Source organism: Pollicipes pollicipes, unplaced genomic scaffold (assembly GCF_011947565.3).
Source record: "Pollicipes pollicipes isolate AB1234 unplaced genomic scaffold, Ppol_2.1 Scaffold_3087;HRSCAF=3621_pilon_pilon_pilon, whole genome shotgun sequence".
Lineage (NCBI taxonomy): Eukaryota > Metazoa > Arthropoda > Thecostraca > Pollicipedomorpha > Pollicipedidae > Pollicipes > Pollicipes pollicipes.
The window spans coordinates 37321457-37335555 of record NW_023596225.1 but is presented as its reverse complement, the minus strand read 5'-3'; the positions used below and the strand labels follow the sequence as shown (position 1 = coordinate 37335555).

Sequence of the window (14099 nt, the reverse complement as noted above, 5' to 3'; positions counted from 1 at the left end):
CGGCCCGACTCAGGCAGACCGGCGCGCCCGCCCCGGCTCCGTAGGCCGGCCGGCTGACGGGGCGTTTAGACCGGTCCGCTCAATGTCGGTGACGAAGTCGAACAGATCGCCAAACGCAAACGGGTTTGTGAACAATGCGGCAATCGGGATAACGGACTCCGGTCCGTGACTTGTTGGTCAAGGTCGTCTGCTGCAAATCGTCCCAGCTGGGTGAACAACAATTATGTGACGCACTGAGCATGCTACCGATATAGTTGCATCAGCGAGCACTGACATGTTTGCACACGCGCGTAAATGTCAACACCATATCGCCAGTCTCGCATTTACGGCTTTAATTTGTCACGCGGCGTGCTCAATCATCTTGTTGGCTCGGAAGACATATCTTCTATCACCATGGGCTGGATCCAGATGGACACAGATGCGCACACTGATCACATGGGAAGTTTCGTAACGAACATTTCGCTACCAGCCGTCATACATTCCACGAAAGTTGCGCCGTGCGTGGCGCACTGGTGACAGTCCGACGTAAGCCCTTCATCCCCGTACAAGTTCCATGTTGGCAGCAATAGACAGATATGGCCGCACTCGGCGCAGAGCCGAATGCGGCCATATCTGTGTGGTAATGCGGCAGAGCAAAAAGTTCCAGCCCGCTCGCACACTCCGTCTCTATCCCATGGGTCCTACCCAGGAAGCGCCCAATCAAAGCAACCGGGCGTCTCTTGGATGTTTTCCGGACGCTTTCCGTGCGTGACGTTATCCGGACCGGTGACAATCAGAGGTGCGCACGCGAGGAGTTTCTCCGCGGCACGCAGGACAATCGCTCCGGCGTGACGCCGTTGTCGCATCGGGACGGCGTCTGCCGTACACGCAGAGAAAAGCAGAAAAAGGAAACCGGCTGAGGCCCGACAATGCCCAACCGATGGTTTCGCCTGGCGGAAAGGGACGGCCGGGCGGTGTGAAAACGGCCGGGAAATGTTGACAGGCCCCGGCAGAAATCGCGAGCGCTGAAGACGATAACTTCACAGGGATTCGTTTTTTTGGGACCGAGTTCAAACACACATATTGTTATCCATGAAGCCCAGAGACCAATATAAGGGAACTTCTGCCCCACATGAGATGCTTGCTGCATAACTGACAGTATAACTATGGACACACGGAATCTTGAAGAATACGGTTTTTGATTATGAACACGGAAGCGACTTGCCTGCTCTGCCCATATGAGCAAGCGGCGCACCACCCCAAAAAAACATGCATCCATATGTACCTATGTGACGGACAATCGCCTTACTATCAAACGTAAGATGCCCACGAACTAAAGGTGTGCGCGTAGCTCAAGCCATACACGCGGAGCAATCACAGCCCATGTTTAGTGCTGCCTGGTGCCGCCTAATTAACTGATGATTAACGTGGTCGGATCATTACTCCGTCGGAAGGCAACGGACGCAAAAAGAAAGCAGCCGCTGTTCCGTGAACAATGCCCCCTACTTCGTTTTAAAAAAGCTACCCAGATTATGTGTCAGTGAGGCAGGCCTGCGCTTACCAGCAGCTGGTCTGAAGTTTGTTTGTGACCAGCCTGTCGCCGATGAGTTGATACGCACCGGCCTAACCTAGGTTAGGCAGGGCAAGATCACGTGACAGTAGCACCGAAAGCACCCGCCATTACACGCTTGGAAAACCGTTGCCCGTGACATACATAGCTGATTGCTTTAAACCAGCTTCGATGACCACCTATCACAAACGGGTGGCTGAAACAGTTCGCGAAGACCTTCGCCGACTACGCGTTCCCAGCATCTTACGGCAGTGGTCAATACGTAGCTACCTGGAGCCGAAAAAATCCAATAATAATGACGTAATGACGTAGACGTAATCTCATCGCCAAGTCTGACGACTAGGAGGGATCGGGGACTCAGGGTCAATCACATAGAAAACCTTTGGGATTCCGATGCACTTCAGTCTTGAACGCTCGATGTTCGCCTAATATACTGACCCAGGTTTGACCAGGGAGATAATTCTGTCAAGTTGTTTATGGCAGGGATACGTCCCCCTCGAAATAAACAGCTTTTGCTGTTTGAGTGCCTTGGACAGTTTCTGGTGGTTCAAGCCCATGTTTAGGGGATTAAGACAACATTGGAGTGCCAAGCCGCAAAGGTCCGTCCAAAGAGGTGCAAAGCTCAATCCGTCTATCGTTTTCTTTATTGAATGAAAGTACCTACGGCCACATTAATTATCAAGCGGGCAGTAAATTAAACCAATACACACAATCCAAGAAGCCTGTTCAGCGGTCAGGCCATGCGTATGTGATGCGCAGAATATGCGTTCCTGACGCACGATGCAGTACTGCATCACGCTGTTGCGATCGTTTGTTCAACCAATCGTCCTCAAAACACAAACCGGCCGAGATCATCAGCTCGAACCTTTCCCGCGTCTCTGGCGTAACCCCGGAAGCTGGTATCGTTGGGAAACGACACCGTTCGTCTTATGCGGGGTCGATTCTCCAATTCGCGGCCGCTTGACCCCGGGCGGCGTTTCCTTATTCAGGTGGCACTCACGCGCCCGAGACCCGGGGACCAATCGGGTCACGCGATGGCCGCGTGGCTCTCGGCGCTTCCTCCATCGGCCGCCCGTTTTAGCATTTGAAAGGCCTTCGTGGCGGGCGGCGACGGCCAGACAGCTTGGAGACGGTCAGACAGTTTGGCGGGCGCCGGTGTCGAAATAGGCTTAGCTCCGTCTCCCGCAGGCCTTCCCGGTTGTCCCAGGCGCGCGTCAGCGACAGCGCGGCACTTACGCAACGACTGGTGCCGGCGCCGGCTCAGGCCGGGTGCCGCGGGTACGGGTATCCTTGGGATCACTTCCGCCACCCTCCGTACTTGTCCTCCAGCCCGGGGCGCTGTCCTTGCAGGCAGTCTGCTTCCTCCCACCAGCCGCCCAGCGGGGAGCGAGAGCGGCCATGAACGTGCGTGTTCCGCCCGCTCACGGTTCTCCCAGACGCCCCGGCAACAGGCGGAGAGGAGGTCGTCGCAGTCGGAACTCATTGAGCCTCACGTGTGAAACGAAATCGGGGCTGCAGAAAAACTTACGTGATGGGCCCATGAGGCAGCAACGCTTGCCATGACACAAGCGAAGATATATCAGCAACCCCTTGCTATGGATGTTTTTGGCGAGGGAGTAATCCTGAATAATACACATATTGGCGAGAAGTGTCCACGATTGCTTGTAAGCGTGTTGCGCAACACGATTGTGTAAACAATGTGGGCGATGCCCCTGTCAAGATTGTGCTGAAGCTTCAAAAATTGCACATACCAGACTCAGTGCGTTGACTTTACTGCAGCAGCCAGTCCCCTTAATCATGTACTGAAGGTCATAACGGATTGAATTCATCTCATAGCACATCTGTTGTCCGACGCAACGACGAACCGTCCTCCAGCTCAGCAAAATGCAAAGCAAAAACCACTTAAGGACCATCCAAAGCCCACCACGTAATTTACACAAACCCCACTACCTGCATGAAAGGGTTCCCCGTCCAGTGCACGTGCGCGCAAACAGCAATTTGAAGCGACTTCAAACCTGGTCGTCGCTTTCCCACGGCTTGCCGCCACCAGCAATTACATTGTTTTCGGCGCGGCGGTCGGTTTTTGCTCGCCACCTCCGCCCGGGTACCGCGGTCAACACGGCGGAAACAACAGGGCGACGACAACGGTCCGCTGGGCACCTGGAGCCAGCCGCGTGCAACGGCGCATCGAGGCCGCGCCACCGGAAACGGAAGTGGAGAGCACGGCGCGCCGTGCTGGCGCCGGTCGGGCCGGATCCGGCCCACTACACTGAGGGCGCGATGCTGTTCGCTGAGTAGAGAACGCGCTGGCGCGCTGCGACTGGGTGGGGTGCCGGGGACCGACTCGACACGGTTCGTTTCAACTGGGCCATCGGATACTGGACAGTCAGCGGAGTTCATGTAACTGAAATCATGTAGTCCGGTCTGGGGATTTGAGAATGGCGTAGGAGCGGACACTGGATACCACCGAGGCTCTGCTTTGAGCAGTTCAACACCAATGTAATCATAACTCACTAAAGCCAGAAACCAATAGTAGCAACAGCCATACATGACATCCCGAACACAAAAGCGTCCTTGTCCCTAACTAGGCCAACTAAACCCACGGACTTCGCCCCGCCGCCCACAATGCCGTTATCAGCGGCGCTTTCGTCAGCACGCGGCGCTGGCCGGCCGGCGGCCGGGCGGGACGTCAGAGCACTGCTACGCCGTGGCCGCAGGTCAGGTCATGCGCCGTGCGGGCGGCGTCCGTTGAGGCCACGGTCACCACACGGTGACCGGACGGGACGTCAGCGCACCGCCACGCCATGGCCGCAGGCCAGGTCACGCGCTAAGCAGGCGGCGTCCGGTGAGGCCACAGTCGCCGACCGGCGGCCGGGGTCGACACGTCCCGCGGGACGGGCGGGGAGGTCGACGCTCGGGTCGTTAGGCCGGCCACGGGCGGCCGGGACGGGAGTGTGATCACCACTGAGTGGGAGGCGGTGTTGAGGGAGGGATGTCATCAACGCGCCTCTCGGGAGGACCGTGTTTGGACGCCGGCATCATGTGCAAACAGTCCTACACTGCGTGTGTGTGAGTGCGAGTCAGGATTGCGCTGTGTCGCCGTCCCTTTGTTTACAACACTCCGAGAGGCACAAAGGATGACCTCGAAGGCTTCTGACATGGACCTTTAGTGTGTTTCGCAACTCACCACATGCGTTAGAGCAGCTGTGTTAACCCTGATGCCTTCGCCGTTGCCTCCGCGTTGCCCAGACGTCAGGTCCTCCAACTATGTAACATAAGGTCTACAAGTGTGCGTATTGCATCCTTTCGGCAACATGCACACTGCGGTCACCTCCAAGAGAAGAGAACTAACTGTTCGCACGTTATGTTTGCTTCATTTTGCTCGCAGCAGAGACACTCTACGAAACCCTTATTTAGTATCTCCCACACACACAAATTCCGCGCCGTAGTTTGAGGTCGATCAATGCCCCAGTCGCGAAAACGAGCTACGTTGCCACGAAATCTAACTGTGGCGGCTCGAGGCAGGACTAGCGGAGACTCGGCGCGCCACTTTAAGCGCTCTGCGCGCTCCTGTCAACTGCTGGCGTGCACGGACCACGTGCGTGTATCAGCTGCGTGCTTCACATTGACAGCGCTGTGCGGTGTCCGACCAAAGGTTCCCGGGGTACGGTGCCGGCGACACGGACCTGCATCTGCTGTTCAGCGTACGCTGCACTGAGGAGACCGAGCAGACAATGCGCCCGCGGTGTTCTGACGGGCGTTTGACACGCGTCAGGCCTATGCGTCCGACCCAACGGCGAACCGGAGTGAACCGGAGAGTACCCACACCTCTGAAGAGCGCATGTGACGTGTGAACATAAGTGGTACGTAGACGGCACACTACCGCGAGCGAGATGCGTCGTCTCTCATCCCGCCTTCCTGTGCCCTCCGCTCGCGAGCAGGGCTGGTGCGGCTGACCGCACGCCTACGCTCGTGCGACATGAAATGTATCGCACGTCATCCACCGAAAGTAAAAATCTATTGTCGTTGTCTATTGTCGTTGGTGTCACGCACCACTGTGTGCGAGGCAGGGTTGTGCTGGCTCCGGCCACGTAGCGGAGTCTCCGCGATAGCCGACGGCGTGGCTAGCCAGCACCATGACAACGTCCACAACCAGCGAGAAACCCGCCAACGATAGGCCGACGGCCACGCCGTGAGTACGTCAGGACAGCTGCACATACTTCCTAGCTGAGCGGCACTCGATCTAACAATCAGCGCGGCCGTCACGCCGGCTCGCCGATGCATGACGATCGTCACGGATCGGGTGACGACCGCACCCGTCACCCGAGGTCAGCTGTCGCCGGCGGGCCTCCAGCACAATTGCGGTCAGGTATGCTAGGCCCGATTTGCGTAACTCGCTGGGAGTAAAGGGTGAGTTCGACGCTCTGTGGTGGGTGTGATATGTCCCAGTCATGCACGAAGGTACATCATTTTAAAATGATGTAGCACGAGGCTCTGTTTGCACCATAACTGGATGACGCCGAACGTTACGTTACGACGTGCAAGTCCGCTGATTCAAAAGGCATCACACCGTTTGCCCTCTCTTGGTTTCCTCATGTGGTAGTCTGGCCAACGTACAAACGAAGGGTGCAGGAATACCGTTCCCCACCCCCACAACCCTCCATGTCATCGATCCTCTAACCGCACAGGCGGTCCTAGGTTTCTATTGGCAAGGACGAACGAGTGATTCAACGGCAAACTTCTGCCCAATCACGGCAGCAACCAGGCGAGTGGCTTCGTGGTTAAATGGTGGGAGTGTGTGTGTGGGGGGGGGGGGGGGAGGGGCAGGGGAGCTTCGGCCCACAAAACCGTGAAAATACCGCGAGTCCAGCTCAGGAGAAGCCATTTTTCCGGGGATGGATGTGGGGGTGTTTATTTTCCTGCTCAGCACCCAGCTTGTTTGCGGAACTGCGTCCGTATCAACCACAACACATTTATTCCCTGAACCCTGTCCTGGCGGCGTATCTGGCCCCTGAACCCTGTCCTGGTGGCGCCTCTGGCCCCCGTCAACAACAGCCCGGGAAACATCGCGGTCGTGCCGCAGTGGCGTCCCTTGTCCTCCCGCCGTCACGCACCGATCAATACCGCGCCGGCGCACACGCACACGCACAGCTGGCGCGCGCGCGCTCCTGCTCGAGGCCAAAGACCCCGGATGGGGGAGGGAGCGTGGGGACGGGGGGGGGGGGAGTATAAGGTTCGCATAAACAGGTCAGCGCGGGCGAAGTGCGGCGTAAATAGCCGACGGCAGCGCTGTGTGAAAGGTGCCGGTCGCTGGCGCCCGCTGACTGAGGGGGGGGGGGGGGGGGGAGGGGGAGGGGCGGGGCTCCGGAGTCCGAGAGGGAGGGCAGGCTCGGAGCGACTGGTTTGCGCGGGTTATTGCCCCTCGCGGAACATGAGCGGAAGAAGCGGAGCAGTGAGCACGACTACGTGATGTGCTGGCGGAGGCATGCCCTCTGTGCGAAGAGGAGAGAAACTTCTTCCCGCAGCTAGACAAAGACCGAATACACGGTCATGGTGTTCGCATAAAATCATGCCAACGTGATATAAGCCATTCTCATGACAAAACGATACGTGTTCAACGAGTGTAACTGGGACTGAAGGCCAGATTTCTATACTGTCATCTGCAAACTGGCATCACGATATGTGCGGACGTAACCGACGCTTGAGTCCGTGGGATCCGGTCTCCGGTATTCTTTGGGCAGACTAGGATATTTGTGTTTTGATCACATACGAGTGTCCAAATAGAGTTGGATCCAGTAATGTTCCTGACGTGGTTACATCTCATCCATTACGAGATGCCGCTTGTTTTTCTATCGCAAACTAATACAGAAAGGTGATGCTGAACTTAGCTATGCAAATGCTGCTGTCGCATCTTGATGACTACTCTTGTTGAGAATGGGTTAGCAATATGGTGGACGCACTTGCACATCACGGCTTTTGCGCTCTCTCGCCTACCCCAGCTAACTAAAAAAGACTGATGGAGGCGTACATAACGTGTGAACATGGGCCACTGTAGAGGCATGCCATAATGAAACCATAAAATGCCCTCGAATTGGGCAGTTCCCTGTTCCTACCAGCATCAGCATTTCCTTACGTCTAGTTTATCCACCACTTGACTGATATTTTTTATCACAGCACCGTTGCAACCACTATTCCTGCGTGCACGTGCAGGCAACCGCAGGCATTGCTCGCAATGTCGTATGTCGCAACCATGTTGGAATCACATCCTGCTGTGAGAGGGTAGGCGCTCACTTCAGCCCGACCAAATACACGTTAACATTGAGTCCTCCACACAAAACAGAACAACGACACGACAACGCAAAAGCAGAGTGTGGCTTTGCAATACGCGTTGAATTACAACGTCCGAAGAGACCTCCGCCGGATACTCCAGAGCCGTCGCTCGCCCGGCTCCACACGCTCACCTTGCTGAGGCTGGCCGGGGAGAGCCCGAACTACTTCAGCTGGCACCGTTGGTCGCACGAGGTGCCGAGGCCGTTCCCCACTGTACCGCTGCAGTCCCCACCGCCCCCAGCATCCCACTGCGGCAGCCTAATACGGGCGCCAGTCCGACGGGGCCGCCTCACTACTGCGCGCTAGTGCTGCCATCTAGCGTCAACGCCAGAAGCAGTAATGCGGACCACGCCGAGGCAAAACTGATCACGTGGACCGCGATGTTTCCGATCCCCTTCCCTGCTGCAATCCCATCACAATTTAGCGGGAGGTAATCCGAAGCGATCACCCCAGCTGAACTTCCACAAACGCAGCATTTCAATCCACAGAATAGCCAAACCTCAATGGGTCCGCAGCCAATCATTCATGAAATAACACCCAACACCTAACCTAACCTAACCTAACCTAACCATACCAAAAAATAATCACATCAAATACAGGTGAGTCATATAAAAAACAGGTGAAAAATGGTAAAATGCAAATCAGGCCTGTGGAGCCCAGTACATCCCAACCTGGGTAAAAACAATGAAACTGGGGGATATGCGTCCCAATTTTCCTTAGACGTGATTCAATCCCCTCCGATTTTACCTGTACCGACCAAACTGCATGTTCTCCACGTTTTCCCTTTCAAAATAACATTTTCGGGTCAAGATGCCCTCCACTGATTCCAGCCAGACCACCTAATCCTGATTTTCCTTCAAATGTCAGAGACGCGATTACACCCACATATCTCACACAAAGGTTCTGCAGCGCCAGGAATTATGCTGGTTGGTATTTTACCCGTGAAATTCTTCGCCACATGCCCATTGGGCGAATACGGACCCATGGCCAGGAAAACGTGCTCAACATTTTCACACTACAGATATTTTAAGTCACGGAATCCTTGAAGAAAACGTGTGCACCCTGATCTGCTGCTCAAATAGCAGACTGATACAAGATGACACAAGTCCACGGCGATGCATGGAAAAAAAGACGTTAGGTACGCATCTGACCGACCCCTTCTAATACGTTTATTAAATCAATTTTGATTTAATCAATAATAAAATCATTTTACCTCACCGCCGAGCCGTTAATAAGCGGCGCGACTCGGGGCACAAGAATGCAGCCCCGCATGCCCAAAAAGCTTGTGGTTCGATGTGCAACACAGACTCATGCTGTGGCCATGCTTACATAGCTGGTCGTTGTGGACGCTCGCGTGAAACCGGTGTCGTGATCACCATTCGCAATTTCGTCGCTCAGCGGCGACACTGTATCATGCATTGGGTAATATAAGTTACCTCGCCCACACAGCCATACGTGAGACATGGTCTTTATTATCACCTGTCATCATAAAACCAACACACAAGTGCAACACCTGAGTACCTGTTCCGGGAACCCCAACTACCCATTGCTCGCCAAGTATCGAATGAAACACAGTGCCAGCAGTATTCGGCACATCACGCTGTGCACACATTACACACGTGTTTACATGCAGTGCATAGCTGAGTATCCTCCTTCCTGCATCCGGGGTGCGGAGCGCGAGCCACGAGTCTCGCTAGGAATGTAGGCACATTGCGAGATTATTAAACCGAGATCACTAACAGCGGCCACACCCGGCCGATTGATCACAGCCGCGCTTAGTTCCATCTGGGATTTCACGACCCCTGAGCCAGAAACGGCGGCCGACCACGGACGACCGTGACTTTATGTCAACGCGGAGGGCGCACCGAGGTGATGATGCCGTCCAGGGAGGGCACCTCGCCCTGTTTGAAGCGCCGGTAGTCTAGCATCATCTCCTTGAAGTGGTTGAAGTCGGAGAAGGAGAGCAGCAAGTCGAAGATGTCGCCGTCCAGGTCTTCCGGACGCTCACTGCGACAAGGCAGTGCATGCATGGTTGTTGTGGACTTGGTGTGAACATCACCCAGTTATGAAGCTTAAACATCATCTCCAAACGCAGTGCTGTGGAGATGCACAGCATATATACGTAAATCAGAACAGTGAAGGGCTTTAGGAGCTTAATGGCCAAACAACCCGCCACTGAGGTCTCACAGGATTACATGAAGCTTGAAGGGACTCGAGCCTAGCCTCGAGCCTAGCCTCGAGCCGCCAGCGCCAGCCGCCGCACACCGCTCGACTTACGCCATCTGGGCGAGGAACGCGTCCATGGCGAAGCCGGGCAGCCGATGCCGAAGCTCCGTCTCCAGGTGGCCCTCCACCAGCCGGCTGTACTGGCCGAACAGCTCCATCCACTCCAGCCGGTTCTCCTCGCCGGCCGGCTCGAACAGCGCGTAGTGCTGCTCCACGAACTCACGCTCGGCGGAGCGGAAGCTGGCATCTGCGGTCCGGGCACACTGGGCTAGCGGCTCTGCGGCCCGGGAAGTGCACGGGGGGGGGGGGGGGGCTAGCGTGACCGCGGCTCGGGCACAATGTGGAGTGGCAGGGGGGGGGGGGGGCTGGCGGCGCCACTACCCCAGCACAGTGGGGAGGGGGCTAGCGGTGCTGCGGCCCCAGCACAGGCTACCGACACCGTGGTCTGGGCACAGGGGAGCTAGTGGCGTCGTGGTCGGGGAAGTGGGGGGGGGGGGGGGACAGAGACGTCGTGGTCCGGGCAGTGGTGGGGGGGGGGGCTAGCGGCGTCATGGTACGGGCACGGGGGGGGGGGGGGGGCTAGCGGCGCCGCGGCGGCGTCACGGCGCACACTAGTTGGCCGCACCGGCGGCCGCGCCGCCAACAACACAGACCGAGGCAGCAGTGCTGTAAGTTGAACTTTTATTTCGTATTTATGGCGAACGTGGCCGTGTGGCAATCATTGAGGAGGAAAATTCGCGACATGATGTATCACAGAGATGAATGCACCAACAGCAGAAAACTTCCAGTGCATCCCTCTTCAGTCACATGCATTTCATCACAAATCTGTACAGCAACCTACATCTTCTATCAGTTTGCTATCTCACCAATACATCAAATGCTAGATAATCAGTGTCTACTCACCCATAATGATATCTTCAATCTCTCCAATAACATTGTCAAATGAGTTTCTTTCACTGTGGCAATGTATGTTTTCATCCACATCTGCTGCATTATCCAATGCAGCTGCTTGCTCCAGTTCCATCTGCAAACTGAAACAGCAAAAGCTATCAAGCTGCAGCTTTAGACCACCCATAATTGCATTCAATAAGTGCACAAATCTACAGCTTTGGGACCAAAATGATCTTTCACTGACTTAGTTTCATAATATGTCATCACACCACAGTTATGAAGGCCTCAAGCTATGGGCATTCTAGGTGTTTACATACAAACAATCTGAACCAGCTGCATCCCAAATCTCCAACAGCCTGATGGAATCCGCTGTTCTTCAACAGCAGAATGTCCTTGGCAACCTCCACACTGTTGGCACAAGCTCTGCTGCAGGATCCAAGTTCACAGTGAGAGATTTCTGGGTATACAATTGCTTTGGCAGGACACTCAGGAGAGGTGCATAGCTGCAACCTCATTGTTGCTGTCAGGATCCCTGGGTGCCTGGGAAAATGCAGCAGACAAAACTTGCTGACAACCCCACATCCTAAAGTACATGGGACCTCTCAGTACAAAACAAACACCCATTCATTCTGCTTGGTCCATAACCAATTCTTTTCAAAAGATAGTGACCTTGGGCCAGGCAAAAACTCATGGAAAATTTCCTAAAACCAGAACAAATGGTTTGCAGAAAATCCAGCAGGCCATGCTACAAGCCCATCAGACAAACTACCACAAAACCTTCACTAGCTGACTGTGCCAGAGCCAACAACCTGTCCTATCCTTTGCACAAGATTGTGACTTTCAGTCAGGTTAAAGATCATCAAAATGGCTAAAACCACCCAAACTGACAGTAAACCCATATTCTGAGCCCATGGGACAGATGGCCAATGACCAGTTGTGAAGCCAAGAATCCCTTTCCTAATTGGTCAATGTGAGCAGGTAAGGAGCAACAACATACTGAAATCAGGATTGAACCAAGAAACCTATACCTTAATCTGTATCCATGCTGATAAACTATGCCTCCACACCACTAATGTGACCACACAATTGTCACATTTACACAAAATTGGAGCACTGAACCAGGCAAATAGTGCAAGCATGTGCAAACTCACACCAGGCCAAATGTACATAATTTTCAAATTACTTTTGCTTGAAGAAATCTATTACATAATTTTGTCTGAAACCCCTTAGCAAAATCATAATTCCTTGAAACACTGTCCATTCATGAGCCTAAATCCATGGCCACCAGGTGTCAAATCACTTTTACTGCACTCAGATTCATGATGTGTCTGTATTAAAGGAGCTCCTCAATTATGTGGGATTTTAAACTGAAATAATCATCTTGAAGACCTTTTGGTGCTGCTCCCAATCCCATCCTTCTTAAAATCTAAGCCCCTCTAGTCTCTGAGCCACATGCCTGCAAAAGTGGGAAAGGTAAATCAGAGAAAACAGTTTAAGGCAACCTGGGCATTAAAGATGCTATTATAATACCATTTAAATCCTGCCCCTTCATAGGCTGTGGTGTGATTAAGGCCAAGAAAAACACAGTTGTTGAGATGTTTGTATCTGGAGTTTCATGAGGATGATTTCCAGGATAAAATGACTATCATCTGGCTCTCAATCAATGTTGTGCAAGGTACAAATGACATAATCAAAACATGACAAATCATAATGACACCTTGAAAGAAGTATGTTTAGAAAACAAGGAATTGTGCTGTCTAGAGCAGTCATTTCCACTTCAGAAATATACCAGTAGTTACAAATGAGGCTTTTTCATCATATCTGATGCTTCCTTCAGTATCTTCAAATATGAAACATGCCCTTTAAAATTATTGTATGATTCCCTGCTAAGCTAGACATGTGTAGCATAGGATATATTTTTGCAGTTCAGCCTGGCAATCACAAGACTGGGCACACAAATTCACAGCTTGTCTTGCAAGCATGGTCACCTGCTTAGATGATTGTTCCTAAATTTCCAGATGTTCTCCAATACAGAAATAAGTCATGCCCCCACCAGCCTATTGGGCATTATCATGACAGTGTTGCATGGCAATAAGCCTGCGAACCCTCAATGCCTACTCAACTTGCGACCCGCGGTGAAACAAATTATTTTGTAGTTTTTCCAGAAGAACAAGCAAAACCAAAGCATTGCCAACTCAAGTCTCTTTTGCAAATGCAGGTACTTACCCTTTCGTTGTATCAACTTATTTTTGTCCGCGGTGAATACTGATCAACTTTATCCTGTATTTGTTTGCATTTCCTTCTTTAGTTACTTGACAAGAGGTTTCGGCAATTTGTATTGCTTTATTCATCTTGGAATACCGCGTCCATCCTTCCAAATTGATGACGTAAAATATTAATACGTACTCTGTTTTGGGAAAAGCAACCATTTAGAAAAAATTATGTAAGAATTAAAACAATCAATAATTTTGGGAGTCTTTGAATGCAAGATGATTCATTTAAAGGATACTTAAGTTTTATACGTAAGACACTGCCAATAGCTGATATCAGGACAATTGCCTATGCACGCGCGTCATTTCACCCTTGCTGCGGTTTGTTGGTTTGCTGCGCGCCGAGTTACACATTACGGCGCCACTTTCACAGCCGGGTCCAAGGCTACTCGGGTCAAAACACAGTTAGCAGGGGCCAATCAGCGTGACGCGACATCTGTTGCGATTTTCCGGACACAAGTTTCGAACAAATCATTAGACGAATGGGTGACTGGATTCACGTGGAAGTTTAGAAGAGAAATGTCCGACCTTCCCCTTCAAATTTCAAAACTTCATCGTTCGTGGGGCGTGACCGTTCGTTCGCACATTTGCTGAGCCACGTCAACCTGGCAACCGGATGGCGCTTCTCTGACGAGCTGCGAAGGAGGCAAACAGTTTCAGATAGATTCCTCCCGTGCAACGCAAAAGTGATAGCTACATCCTTTCCGGAAGGTGTGTGTGTTGGGGGGGGGGGGGGGGAGGGCTAAGTGCTTAGTGGGATCGTGCCCTTACCACTCTCCTCCTCACATTCGCTGCCCCCCCCATCCGTGATTTCAATTTCCGACGGGACTTAC

General features: G+C 53.1%; 2 protein-coding genes across 3 annotated transcripts in view; both read right to left on the bottom strand.

Annotated features, from left to right (window-relative positions):
* The window catches only part of LOC119090400 (clavesin-1), a 29569-nt gene extending 21455 nt beyond the window's left edge, over window positions 1–8114 (bottom strand). The window contains exon 1 of the mRNA XM_037213193.1: window positions 8011–8114. The gene's annotated coding sequence lies outside the window, so the exon portion shown is untranslated. The remainder of the gene's footprint in view (window positions 1–8010) is intronic.
* Window positions 8115–9333: 1219 nt separating this feature from the next.
* LOC119089492 (ADP-ribosylation factor-like protein 2-binding protein) lies at window positions 9334–13592 on the bottom strand. 2 transcript variants are annotated; one of them, XM_037212216.1, is made up of 4 exons: window positions 13223–13592; window positions 11009–11136; window positions 10157–10352; window positions 9334–9886 (listed from the first exon to the last, which is right to left on the bottom strand). In XM_037212216.1, the coding sequence occupies exons 2-4, from the start codon at window positions 11127–11129 to the stop codon at window positions 9727–9729; spliced, it is 477 nt and encodes a 158-aa protein (XP_037068111.1). In that variant the 5' UTR covers window positions 11130–11136; window positions 13223–13592; the 3' UTR covers window positions 9334–9726. The 2 variants fall into 2 exon arrangements, with proteins under 2 accessions (XP_037068111.1, XP_037068112.1); XM_037212217.1 differs by lacking the exon at window positions 13223–13592 and adding an exon at window positions 12985–13157.
* Between the last annotated feature and the right edge of the window lie 507 nt (window positions 13593–14099).